General features: G+C 43.6%; 1 protein-coding gene across 13 annotated transcripts in view; it reads left to right on the top strand.

The window, feature by feature from the left end:
• VWA5B2 (von Willebrand factor A domain containing 5B2) overlaps positions 1-13,581 on the top strand; it is a 140,346-nt gene that overhangs the window by 109,040 nt on the left and 17,725 nt on the right. For all 13 annotated transcript variants that reach the window (XM_083503836.1, XM_083503829.1, XM_083503831.1 and 10 more), the window contains 6 exons: positions 276-430; positions 4,570-4,701; positions 6,035-6,156; positions 6,573-6,749; positions 8,499-8,609; positions 13,287-13,489. In XM_083503836.1, the coding sequence (XP_083359962.1) occupies positions 276-430; positions 4,570-4,701; positions 6,035-6,156; positions 6,573-6,749; positions 8,499-8,609; positions 13,287-13,489 (900 nt within the window). The remainder of the gene's footprint in view (positions 1-275; positions 431-4,569; positions 4,702-6,034; positions 6,157-6,572; positions 6,750-8,498; positions 8,610-13,286; positions 13,490-13,581) is intronic.

The raw sequence follows: 13,581 nt of genomic DNA, 5'->3' as shown, positions 1-13,581 counted from the left end.
AATGTATATATGGAGCTATGTGATTTTAAAAACTCCTGGGGAGATTGCCTTTAAAAATAAATAAATTGTATTCCATTCCAAATTCACTTTAGGCTGTAGCTGCATTTCCCTGCCCACAGGAGGCCTCTTTGCAGGCCTTGGGCTGTGTAGTGGTGATTAGTAAATGTATACCTTGCCCAAGAACTCGCACAATAAGGTCAACTGCCGTGCTGCCCTGATGCATGCCAGACAGCTCTAGTTTGTGACTTTTCTCTCTCTTCCTCCTTCTTCGTCAGCTCTGCCAGTTGTTTTGGATCCACTACTCTGAAGAGTGAGCAGTCTTTCCTTGTGCCTCCCCAGGATACAGACATCTTCAGGGGTGAGGTTTACAATGCCTTTCCCTACGAGTTCAGCTTTGAGATGCTTGTTAAAGGACCCTGTTTGCTGGCAGGTATGATTTAGTATCCAATTTCAGTGTGTCTTGCATTTGCGGTCACATGCACACCATTACATTTAAAGCATACAATTTTAACAGTCACAGCTTCTCCCAAAAAATTATGGGGACTGTAGTTTGTTCATGGTGCTGACTTCACAGAGCTATAGTTCCCAAAGCCCGTAACTACATTTTTTGAGGATTCTCTATGTCTTGATGTTGTGTGTTGTTGTTTTTTATTTTAAAAAAAGCAAAATCCAAAGTGGTTTACAAAAAGAATAAAACAATGAAATTATCAGCAAAAACAGTTAAAAGCAACTATTTAAAACATTGAAAGAATAATTTAAATCAATAAGTTTAAAACCAAATTAAAACACATATTAACATTCTACGTATCTAGATAGGATTATTTCTTTATTTAATTTATACGCTACTTGATTGCGAAAACAAAACAAAACCCCCAAAATGGTTTACAAAAAGATAAAACAATAAAATCAAGAAAAGTGCAATACTTTAAAACAGACAAAAAGTTAAAACACTAAAACAGTTTAAAATTCACATCAACTTTCTAAGCATTGATAGGATTGTCTAAACAAGAATGTTTTTAGCAGACGCTAAAAAGAGTACGCTGAAAGTGCCTGCTTGATCTCAATAGGCAGGGAGTTCCAAAGTGTATGTGCTGCCACACTAAACAAATGCGGAATGAAGATTTTGTGGCACCTGTAGCAGTGCCAGTTCTACCAATCAAAGTGCTCAAGTGGGCACATGTGGGGTAAGGCAATCTCACATGTAAACTGGTCCCTAGCTGTTAAGGGCTTTATATTCTAACAGTAACGCATTAAAGGGGCAGATGGAGCTCAGCAACCTGGGAAGGTAGCCCATCTAAGAGAAGGAAAACTCTGATTCTAAACCTCCACTGCCTTGTGGGATATCTTTGGGAGAAGAAAGGGCTAAGGAGTAAACCCTACACAAATCCAGAGTGGAGTCGCTAAGGTGGTTGGACACCTCCTTACAACAACTCCTGCAGCCAAGCTGCTGCCAAACATATTGCTCTTCTTTCCTTGGGATCCAATCAGTGAGACGGGGGTCTTGTCCTCTGGGCAGCCCGGGTCCTCCATACACACTGCTGAGGCTTGCACCCCAGGGAGGTCTCTTTGGTGCCACTAACGCAGCGGTTTGACTTCACCCCGGGAGGCGCTCTCTATTGTCCCTCGAGACAGATAGATGCCAGCAACAACACCCTGAACTTTGCCCGGTAGCCGATTGACAACCAGTGCAGAGCTGTGGGCACAGGTGTTCTGTGATGCCAGGGTCTCATTCTACACTAAGTGCAGCTTCCAGATCAAACCAAGGAAAGCCCCATGTAAACCACATGGGGGACATATATATATATATATATATATATATATATATATATATATATATATCACAAACACATGCAGAAATGTGGAGAACTGAACCTAAGATTGGAAAAGTGAGAATCTGATAGAAACCAAAATGCCAACAGTGACAGGGAGCAGATTCCTTCTGCCCACTCTACTGTCCGCTCTTGATCCAGAAGTAAGTGCAATGACTGCAATGCCCTTTCATTCCTTCCATTATCCAGGACTATGGGAAATGCAGGTGATTCACTTTTGCTTTTGCTCCAGATAGATGGATGGATAGATGATAGATAGATGATGATGATAATAAAGATAGATAGATAGATAGATAGATAGATAGATAGATAGATAGATAGATAGATAGAGATAGATTTCATGATCACAGAAGACTGAATACTTGGGTTTCAAAGATGTCTTGCTCTAAGGAGGACTGTGGGGAAGTGACAGAGAATGAAGGTGTTCCAGAAGTGCTGTCTGGTTAGTGGCATTGTGAAGGATTTATGAAGCAGCCCCAGAGGAAGAGGTGGAATCTTTAGTTATAAAGGCGTCAGAAGAGCACTTCATAAATGCTTGTTCTGAACCTCTTTTAGGAATTGGTTAATCACTGAAATAATATATACACTACTGTGGTTAAAAAAGCAGAGATTTTCACCACATGAATAAAGTCTCTGGTTTTTAAACCATCCGTATTGCGCATGCTTTAGTGCTGAGTCTATACTCTTTTTCTCTCATGAAAAAATGATGGCTGTGGGAAGAAAGGAAGCAAGCGAAAGTGTGTGTCGTGGGGGGAGGGAGGGAGATGGAAGCAACTTCAGAGAGCCCTGGAGCATATGCTTGAGACAGACGAAGGAATTAATCCCATTAGGAGTTGGCTCAAGTCCCATGCCTCCGAGAAATGCTGCACTCGTGGCCTTGCTGGGCTTCAGTCTAGTAAAAATGTCTTTTGCTGCTGACGAATGACTTCATTGTGGTCTGTGCATAAAGGTAAAAAAATGGAGGGGGTTGTGTGCTGAAAAATTATCTAGCTCCATTTATCTAGCAGTGCAGATAAGCTGGCAGGTATGTACCTTAGTGTAAGATATATAAAGGCTTATCCACACTTTCTTTTGCTTCCCCACCTCGCAAGAAATCTGTTCTTTAGCACTGAATCGGAACAAATAGCAATCAGGTTTTCCTGCAGATTGCCATTCGTTCCGATCTACCACTAATTAGTGGGTTTTCTGGGGAAAAGCAGCCGGTCAAAGGCAAAATTGCTCAGACCCATGCCTAGAAAGCTCAGGTCAAGCAGAAAAGTGCTTAGACCTTTGCTTTCTAGGCATGGGACAAGCAGAAAGTGTGGGTGATCCCTAACTGTATATTCTTTTAAATAAGTCTGCGCTGGATTAGTGTTGAGACCACAGTATTGAAACCTTTATACATTTTGGAACGGTTTGCTAAAGAGCGTTTTGAATTCTGTAAGAGCTGTAGATAAGAGAGGGTGAATTGGCGGGACCTTCAGGTCGGGAGTGAGAGTCCCTGGGCTGTGTGTTTCCTTGGACATGGCTATTAAAAACACACAATTCCAAACAAGTTTGTGCTGAAGAGAGGGCCTTTATCAGTTCTGCACATTTACACATTTGCTTGCTTTTTTCTCATTCTTCTGCAACTCAGAGGGCACACCCTGAGCACTAGAAATCTTACAGCCCTCTTCTGGCTCCTGAGTTACACTGAACACTCACTGCAGTGCTTTGTCTTTGCAGCCACGGGGACCAGCAATTTATTCTTAGTGAAAACAGATTGTAAAGATGCTGAATACTGAAACTTCTTTTTAAACAAATATTATTTAGATAAATATCTGGAGATGGAGGAGGATGAAGTTTTTTGTCACTGTTTTGCTGCTGTTAGATTAGGTTTGGTTCCCCCCCCCCCAATATATAGTTTTGATTTTTAAGATTATTTTTTTAAAATTTACTGTGTTAGCCACCTTACATAAAGGGACTCCTGACCATTAGGTCCAGTCGTGGCCGACTCTGGGGTTGCGGCGCTCATCTCACTTTATTGGCCGAGGGAGCCGGCGTACAGCTTCCGGGTCATGTGGCCAGCATGACTAAGCCGCTTCTGGCGAACCAGAGCAGTGCACGGAAATGCCGTTTACCTTCCCACCAGAGCAGTACTTATTTATCTACTTGCACTTTGACATGCTTTCGAACTGCTAGGTTGGCAGGAGCAGGGACCAAGCAACGGGAGCTCACCCCGTCGCGGGGATTCGAACCGCCGACCTTCTGATCAGCACATTCTAGGCTCTGTGGTTATTCTTTGAAGAGGCATGGAAGAAGAATGCCTCTATTGCATTGCTGTTATCTAATCTCCAAGGGCAGATTTGTGTGTGTGTTCATTCCATTACTCAGCGATCAATTATTCTCTGTCAAACATGTGAGCTGTTTCCATTTAAATCTACTCTGTTTATGTCTGGGATCTAATTGATGTACAAGTTCGTTCATCCACACATGTCAGTCATCACTTGATGCCAAGTCTTCAAGTGAGCACCAGTGCATTGCTTTGTACTGTAAAACAAATGCAGCTATTTCCATCTGACACACTTTCAAGCAGGAGTGGGAAACCTTTGGCCCTGCAGATGCTGATGAACTACAACTCCCATTATCCCTGGCCATTGACCACGTTTGCGAGGCTGATGGGAGTTGTCGTTCAGCAACATCTGGAGGGCCAAATGTCCCCCACCCCTGCTTTAGAGGTTATTACATTACAGCAGGCAATAAAACCCTCTCGTTATTGCAGGATTGGAGAGCCCATCCCACGCTCTTCGGGCTGATGCTAATCCTTTTGCTAGCTCTGCCTCAACTATATGCATCACCTTGGCAGAGAAGCACAGATGTGACAGGAACCTGGAGATTATCTTGTATCCTTGTGGTAAGAGAACACTTTGAAGTCAAGGACTCTGCGATTGCTACAACAATGGAACCTTCTGCTAATGTATAATACACACTGCAGGGGGGGATGTAGGGGTGATATCCGATTGGGGAGCCTTGGGACTAGACAATTTAATCTTCCACGTCTTTGGTTCTGTACCCAGATACCAACAATATATTGAGATTGAGAGACATTCATTTCTGAACTTTTATTTTATAGCACACATGCACAGCTTCTGTAATGCCTATTGGGGTGCTTTCTGAGTTGGCATAGGTCAGGCATGGCCAAACTTGGCCCTCCAGCTGTTTGGGGATTACAATTCCCATCATCCCTGACCACTGGTCCTGTTAGCTAGGGATGATGGGAGTTGTAGTCCCAAAACAGCTGGAGGGCCATGTTTGGCCAAACCTGGCATAGGAGCTGCTCTAGTGTGTCTCTGCTTTATGGGAACAGTGGACTTTTTAATATATTATTTTTATCATGACATTTTTATTTAGGTAGTTATGGACTAAACACAAAATCTCAAGTAAGAACAACCAGACTAGCCCAGATGATGTGTTTAAGAATTAGTATAAATATGAAGCTAGGCAGATTATTCAGACAATTATATAGCAAATTATGTGGGGTAAGATACCACCTGCATAGTGTTTAAAGAGCTGATTCTCTTATTTCTGTGACCTCTGGAGAGAAGATACTCCCTGCAGCAATATCCATGCTGCTCGTGTAGCATCAGAAGGGGTCCTCAAAGTGCAACCCACAGATATACTTATTTTAGGATTGGTGCATGTCAATCATCTATCATAAGGAAGCTACTTTAACCTGCTCCATGTGGTGTCAGTTGCCACCCGATGGGCTGTTCCTGGTGACCCTCTACATAAAGGAGGAGTCAAAATAAAAAAATTCCTTCCAGTAGCACCTTAAAGACCAACTAAGTTAGTTCTTGGTATGAGCTTTCCTGTGCATGCACACTTCTTCAGATACACTGAAACAGAAGTTGCCAGATCCTTCTATATAGTGAGAAGGTGGGGAGGGGTATTACTCAGAAGGGTGGTGGGAATGGGAGATTGGCAGATAGCTGAGATGAGCCTGCTGAGGTGCTACTGGAAGGATTTTTTTTTTTTTTTACTATGGCAACACGGCTACCTATCTGTAACTGATAAAGGAGGAGGTTATTCTTATTCCTATTTTACAGGTGTGGAAATGAGACTGGGAGTTGCCTGAGGCCACCAGTTTTGAGTCCATACCTGGTTTTGAACCTAGGTCCAAACAGCCCAGCTGTCTGTGCACTGGATCATTCTGACTCTCATGCAGCTTTACATTTTCCTCCCCTAAGAACCTCATCATCCACACCTCATCATAGAAGATGGTGCTATCTCATATCAAGACTACGAGGCACAAATAAGGAGCCGCCGTGATTATGCTCGTATTGCCAAAAAAGATGATTGGGAGAGACAGGTAACCATCTAGGAAGAGAATTTTTTTCCTGGGTTGTCTAAGGATGGTCTCAAGTTGGATTGAAATGACTAGGACCTAGACAGTAGCACCTTAATACCTTGCTTTTTGTCTCCTCTAACTGTAAATTCTCTGGCCTGGTGGCTGAGCAAGAAGCACATGGTGTGGTAGGGATGCTGCTGCTCAGCTGAACTCTGGTTGGTCACATTGCTGCTGCTTACTGGAAGGTAGAGGGGATGGGAAATAGAAGGGATGGGGCAAGGCGACCATGAAGTCAGTTCAGTGCGCACACACTGCTGGAGAAATTCTGGTGCTCCTGCCAGTGCATTTGCACTGTGCCAACCTCCGCATTGCATGATAATATACAATGATATCGGGAAGGAAAGGTTGAAGCCACAACATATTTTCTTTGCTCCTAGGTTGCCTTTGTCCAGAAGAGGTTCCACAAAGACATTTTTCACAATCCTGTCCTGATGCTGAATTTCTGCCCTGAGGCCAGCTGCGTTTCCACTGATTTCCAGACCATCACTCGCGAAATGCTCTTCCTCATTGACCAGAGTACAAGCATGAGTGGCCCTGGCGTTGATGGGATCAAGGTAAACAGAGCACTGGGAAATGGGAAGCTGTCTTTTAGAAAGTCGGGCCATTGGTGCTATACTAGGTCAGCAGTGTCCATACGGGCTGACAGCAGCTTGCCTGGGGTTCAGACAGGGGTTTTCCACCAGCCCTGCCTGAAGATGCCAAGGACCAAACCTGACATATTTACTGAATGGGCATCAAGGTATATGCTCCTGATGCCGTGTGTGTGTGTGTGTGTGTCTGTGTGTGTGTAAAATAAAACTAATTTTTGCAGACCTGATGAGCAACAGTTCCAGAATATTTGCAGAATATGCACAATTGTTTTTTCAGCATCTGCCAAGTTTTCAAAAATCATATGAGATATTATATTGATTATTATGCAGATAAGTAGCATCTTCCCACATTATGATGCCTCTCTGGGGCATCCTTAACAATGTATGTTTTCCCAGCTTTAATGGGAAGATGCTCAGAATTCCTCGAAGGTCTCAGATTTTATTCCTTCCTGTTAGTGTAGCCTGAGCAAGGAAAGGCTTGTCCTCTTGCAAAGGATGCTTCCAGACTGATACTGTTTTTGGGTAGGATTCGGTCACAATCCGGCAAATTCAGGTTGCACTATTATAGTTGATTGTGAGGCCTTGCACAAAAAACCTGCTTCCCCAGAAGATGAGACTTTTTGCATTATGGATGAAGAAAGTGTGGGATATGAGCCAACCTGGACCCTGCAATCACCATCTGAGGCCCTTCTTTGTGTGTCTGTTGCAAACCAGTTTGCCATGAACATTTGCTGTAAATTTTGGACACCACAAAAACCTTCCAAAAGTGGATTAGACAATGTTAACATCAGTGCATACAGCCAACCACTCACATAGAAACTCATTAAAAGTGCATTTTGAGCCCTGATTGGCAGCAAGCTTGCCACAAGCTCCAACACTTCTCCCACAAAAGCATCCCCTACTGCTAATATATTCAATATAACCTGCATACTTTGTACAATGTTGTTCGGTTTTCTTATGGAGCTTTCACAAAGATGATAATGAATGTTAATTAGGAGATGTTGTTCAAGACACAACAATCCAGAAATGTTAAGTACTATAATTAAGATGCCAAGGCAGACAACTCTAACCAACAGTGCTGCTCCAACCAAACACAGCTCCAAGGTCCTCCAAGTTTTTCCTCTCCCCAGCAAAATTCCCACTAACTACCCCAAGACTGAATTAAAAAATTCCTTCCAGTAGCACCTTAAAGACCAACTAAGTTAGTTCTTGGTATCTTTAAGGTGCTACTGGAAGGAATTTTTTTATTTTGACTATGGCAGACCAACACGGCTACCTATCTGTAACTACCCCAAGACTGGTCTGTGTCCCAAGCAAACTTGAACTACAGTTGTAAGAAAATAAGAATAGAACATTTAATTGAGTGTTGTGTTCTCTTCGCTGCCAAGAAAGAATGACTCTCTGCACTTATTGAAACTCCATTCCATCGCGCCTCCTAAAATGCAGAATGTTTTTGCCTGGCACATAACAATATGTAATGAAGGTGCCAGATGTGCCTCCATGGGGATACCAATCCACAAATGGGGAGCCACCACAGAAAAATCGTGTTCTCATTTTGCCACCCTCTGGACCTCCCATTGGCATTTCTTCTGATTCAGTATTAATGAGAGTGTTTTCTTGGGGAAAGAAGCAGGGCAAATGGTAAATATGGATGGACACCTCATTCTCTCTCTCTCTCTCTCTCTCTCTCTCTCTCTCTCTCTCTCTGCCCAGGATGCTCTGTTGGTAGCTGTGAAGAGCCTTCCTCCCAGCACCTTGTTGAATGTGGCTGGCTTTGGCTCCAGCATCAAGCCGGTCTTCACCACCAGCAAGCCCTGCAATAGCGTGAGTATTCTGACCACTGAGGCTTCTTGTCCACCCCTCTGACCCCAAAGCTATTAACTGGCAATTAACTGGATCCGACAAGAACTCTGTGAATGTGCAGGTATGGTGCCATGAGTTGTCACCATCATTCTAACATTTATTTCTTTAATTGCATTTTTTTCCAGTTAATCATGGATAGGGAAAATGTAGGACGGGAAATCCCTACATGAATATAATGAAAAGGAAGATAAGATAAGAATCTTTATTTGCGTCAGCCATAGCAATAAAACAACAATACAACACACAAAGAATAAAACTAAAAAGTCAATTATATAAAATACATTTTAGGGGACGACAAAATAATAGTAGCAAAACATAACGATAATAATAGTAAAATCCTAGGAGAGGAATCTGGGCGACAACGCTAATGTCACTCAGGTAGCAGCTCTCAATCTCATTGCTCTCTCGACAAATTTGGCAACCTTCTCTGTTGTCGAGCCGTTCTGGTCGGCCAGGAGTGAGAACAGCTTGGCTTCGCAAGAGTGGCCCGGGATGGCAGACAGGAGCGGCGCGATGGTCTCGTCCCTGAGATCTTTATATAGGGAGCAAGACAAGAGGACGTGTGATACAGTCTCCACGCAGCCAGCTCCACAGGGGCAGAGCCGGTTCTCGAATGAAGTTCCTTGATATCTACCCTCAAGAACAGCCGAGGGTAACATATTTAGTCTGGCCAGTGTGAAGGCCCGTCTGAGTTTTGGAATGGTTAAGGTAGACAAATAAGGTGCCCGAAAATCAAAGTGGGAGGGGGGCAGATAAGCGTACCAAGCACTAAATTTCTTAATATAGGCCAGATTATTTTGCTGCTCAATATCCTTCATGCGCTGATCAATAATAGTTTTTGCCTTGGGGAGACCCATTTTCAGGAGATGCTGTGCTTGGAGGCCACATATAAGTAGTTTTTGATGCACTACTTTGGACCACCGACTTCTATGTGCATCTCGTGCTACTAGAGGTAGTAGTCCGGATGGGTTTAAATTTAAGCGAAGCCAATAGTTAAATGTTCTTAGCCAGGTTCGGGTTTCGACGGAGAGGAGGCCAGTCTCCAGCCGTAGGGCCGCATTTGGTGCGCATGGTGGAACGGCTAGAATCTGTCTTAAGAATTTAGACTGGACCGTTTCAAGTGTGCGGCAATGATTTCCTGTCCAGATTTGGGCCCCGTAGAGTAATTGCGCCAAGGGTTTTGCTTGAAAGACCTCCAGAGCTGCTGGGATATGTCTGCCCCCTTTCGTAAAGTAAAAGCGAGACAGTATTTTGGCGCTTTGAGATGCTTTTTCCCTAGCATATTTATGATGGGACTCCCAGGCCCCTGTTGACCTGTTCTATTGGCTGATTGTCCATCTCCCATCTATGATGTCTGTGTCTCCTAGCGAAGACCATGACTTTGGTTTTTTGGTGATTAACCACCAATTGATCTCTCCTGCAGTAGGCTGAGAATTCTCTTAGTAGCCTTTTGAGGCCTACTTTAGTTCGTGATAAGAGAACCGCGTCGTCCGCATAGAGGAGTACGGAAATTGGTTTTTCGGCCAGTTTGGGGGCATGAAACTCCAGGGATGTTAAGTATTTGACCATGTCATTTAGAAGAAGAAGAAGAAGAGTTTGGATTTGATATCCCGCCTTTCACTCCCCTTCAGGAGTCTCAAAGCGGCTAACATTCTCCTTTCCCTTCCTCCCCCACAACAAACACTCTGTGAGGTGAGTGGGGCTGAGAGACTTCAGAGAAGTGTGACTGGCCCAAGGTCACCCAGCAGCTGCATGTGGAGGAGCGGAGACGCGAACCCGGTTACCCAGATTACGTGACTACCGCTCTTAACCACTACACCACACTGGCTCTCAACTTATATATAAGTTGAATAAGGCCGGGGCTAAAATACAGCCCTGCTTGACTCCTTTGGTGGCTGGTACAGGGCCAATTAGTTGCCCATTTACTGAGGTTCTTACATATAACTTGGAGTCTTTATATAGGCTTTTTATCAAGAATAGTAATCTTTTATCAATGTTGGTAACATTGAGTTTAGCCCAAAGTTTGACTCGTGAGATCGAGTCAAAGGCCGCCTTCAGGTCAATAAATGCTGCGTATAGAGTCCCACGTGTTTTATTGGCGTATTTATCAATGAGATGTGCTAAAATGAAACAATGGTCTATTGTTGTTCTGCCCTGTCTGAAGCCGGCTTGCTCCTCTGCCAGAACTGCCTCCGTTTCCATCCAGTCAATTAGTTTGATGTGGAGGTGTTTGGCATACAATTTGCTGGGGATAGTAAGGAGGCTAATGGGTCTATAGCTCGCTGGATCTGCCATAGGACCCTTTTTATAGATTGGGATGATTACTGCCTCTGTCCAGCAGCCAGGGATTATGCCTGTTGCATCGATGTATGTGAATATTGACGCCATTAAAGGAGCCCACCAACTGATGTTGTTCTTCATGAGCTCTGCTGGAATGTGGTCTATGCCCGGGGCTTTGTTGTTTTTCAGTTGGGCAATTAGGTTCCCCACCTCCTCTATGGAGACAGGAGGCCAATATGGTAAGTTCTCAGAGTAGGCACTTGGATCATTGTTCTGAGCTTTGTCGTCGAAGAAGAGGGTTTGGAAATATTTCATCCACTCCTGGGGTTCTACATGAATATAATGAAAAGGAATATAATAACATACCAAAAGGGTGGGGTGGGGAAAGCAATGATGGCACTACAAGGAAGGGAAGGGAAGGGAAGGAAGGTGTTGTGATGTTTCAAGCACACAAAATGTAAGAAAAAATGTACACTCAGCTGATGACTGTTCAGATTGATATTAGTAAAATAAAATTGTCCAAATAGGGACAATCCTTAATCCATTGTTTCTACAGTCTTGCTCGCTTCCTGGGATCCCCCCCCCCCAAGAAAAACAAAAGGTGTGTATGCCCAAGTACAGAAGCACCTATATGCATTTCTAGAACATAAGAAGGTAGTAGAAGAAGGGAGGAATGAGTGAATGGATGAACAAACAAATAAAACCACCTCCAAAAAATTCCACCAAGCTCCACCCACTGCTGTGGATGGCATTGCAGAATAGCAATGAGTAGCCATGACTATAAAGGGAGAATGTGTCCAAAACAGACCAAAATCAGACCTGAGCAGCCTATATGCAATACAGGACCTCCATCTGAATCACCTTAAATCCAGAATATTAACTTTTGTTGGAAGAGATGCAACCTTTAGTGGACTGAAGACTTTTGACCTGTGTGCCATTACTTAAGATGAAGGTTGCTGGGTTGATTCTGTGCTTGGAGGAACATGTTGCGTCATCTTCAGTCCTTGTGATAAAACTGCTGTGCTCAGGTGACCCAGATTCTGTGCCAAGAGAAGTTGAGTTCAGTGATCTGTGTATGTTACGCAAAGCATGCAGACTTGCTATGCTGGCTTTTTATGTCCAGTTTATTCTGGGTTGGCCAGAGTCCAGCAGCTGTGCAGGTTCTGCGGATCTGTCCCATATTCACTTGAAATCCTCCCTTGCATCTCACCCCTCCACTTATGAGATGATACCAGTCATTTCATACATATTTTCAGATTTGTCTTCCCAACCATAAATGCTAGAGGCTTTTTTCCTTTTTAAAGCAGATGCTGAAGTCCACAAAACCTTATGCCACATTAAATTTATTTAAGGGGCCACATTTTTTCAGGAAGCTGAATTCTGCCCACCCCCAATTTCAAATGCCAGCTTGTGAAGCGTGATTGTGAAATAGCAGAATTAATATCGCTGTACTTACGACTCCCAGAATTGTGTGTCTGTCTGACTCACAAACAGGAAGGAAAGAAGATTAGGGAGGGCTGTAACTCAATGGTAGAGTACAAGTTTTATCCAAAAAAGTTCCCAGATTCCTCCTTGGTATGTCCAGGAGCATGGCTTAGAAAGGGACAAATGAGATCAGTGGATTATTTGTTGAAAAAAACACACAGTATTTTTAAGATGGCAATTCTCAGAACAGCTAAAAAATTAATAAAATGATAACGTTCATAATTATATAAAATAATTCAGCAGGGCAATAAAACAGTAAAAATCAACAGACGCAATAAAAGTACACAGATTGAAACCAGGTAGCTGATGTGCTGAAAGGCTTAAGCAAATAAAAAGCCTGGTGCCCAAAGATATCAGACGGGGTGCCATGCAAGCTTCCCTGGGAAGGGCATTCGGGATTCATGGCAACTGAAAATGCCATTGGTTTTATGGTTGGAGTGCAGGGTGCAGAGAGATCAACAGGGTTCACAAAAGCAAAATTTGTCATCATTTCCTGGGAGATTTGGCTAGTTTTTAAAATAGGTTTATAGCTATGGAGAAGAATTTGCATATGGAGAGAAACTTGCGTATGTGTAGAAAATGCCTGACAAAATGTCAGAAGACAGGCAGCAAGTAAGCAAGGACTTCTAGTTGTCATCAGTACTGTGCCTTATAGTTCCTTATCCTTCATGCATGTAAGTAGCAGGAGTTGATTGGCACACTATTTCCACAACATGTTCAGGCCACAGGATCTCACTTTCTGGAATGCAGAATTATGAGCCACAGAGGCAGAAGTCATAATGTTCTGGGGTGGTGGAGAGCTTGCTTTATGGCAAGAAGTCTAGCTCAGTCTATTTGCTGTCTCCATAATACACTCATCTCTCCCGTGTACAGGAAACCCTCAGGCTGGCCTGTGAATACATTCAGAAGCTGCGGTCTGACATGGGTGGAGCCAACCTCCTGGCTGCTCTGACCTGGATCTTGGGGCTCCCTCTTCACCGTGGGTATCCTCGGCAGCTCTTTATATTTACGGATGCCAGTGTTGGAAACACAGGCAAGGTCATCGAGCTGGTCAGGAGACACGCGAGCAGTGTCAGGTATGGAGTGGGGTGAACTGGCCTTTCATAGATCTCTAATTCTACCTTTGTGTGCAAGAGGTCCTCTCTACAGACCTGGGTAGAGTAAAGTA

The sequence above is a fragment of the Podarcis liolepis genome (genome assembly GCF_965112155.1).
Source record: "Podarcis liolepis genome assembly, chromosome: 5".
Lineage (NCBI taxonomy): Eukaryota > Metazoa > Chordata > Lepidosauria > Squamata > Lacertidae > Podarcis > Podarcis liolepis.
The sequence above is the reverse complement of the archived record's forward strand: the minus strand, read 5'-3'. Positions and strand labels throughout refer to the sequence as shown.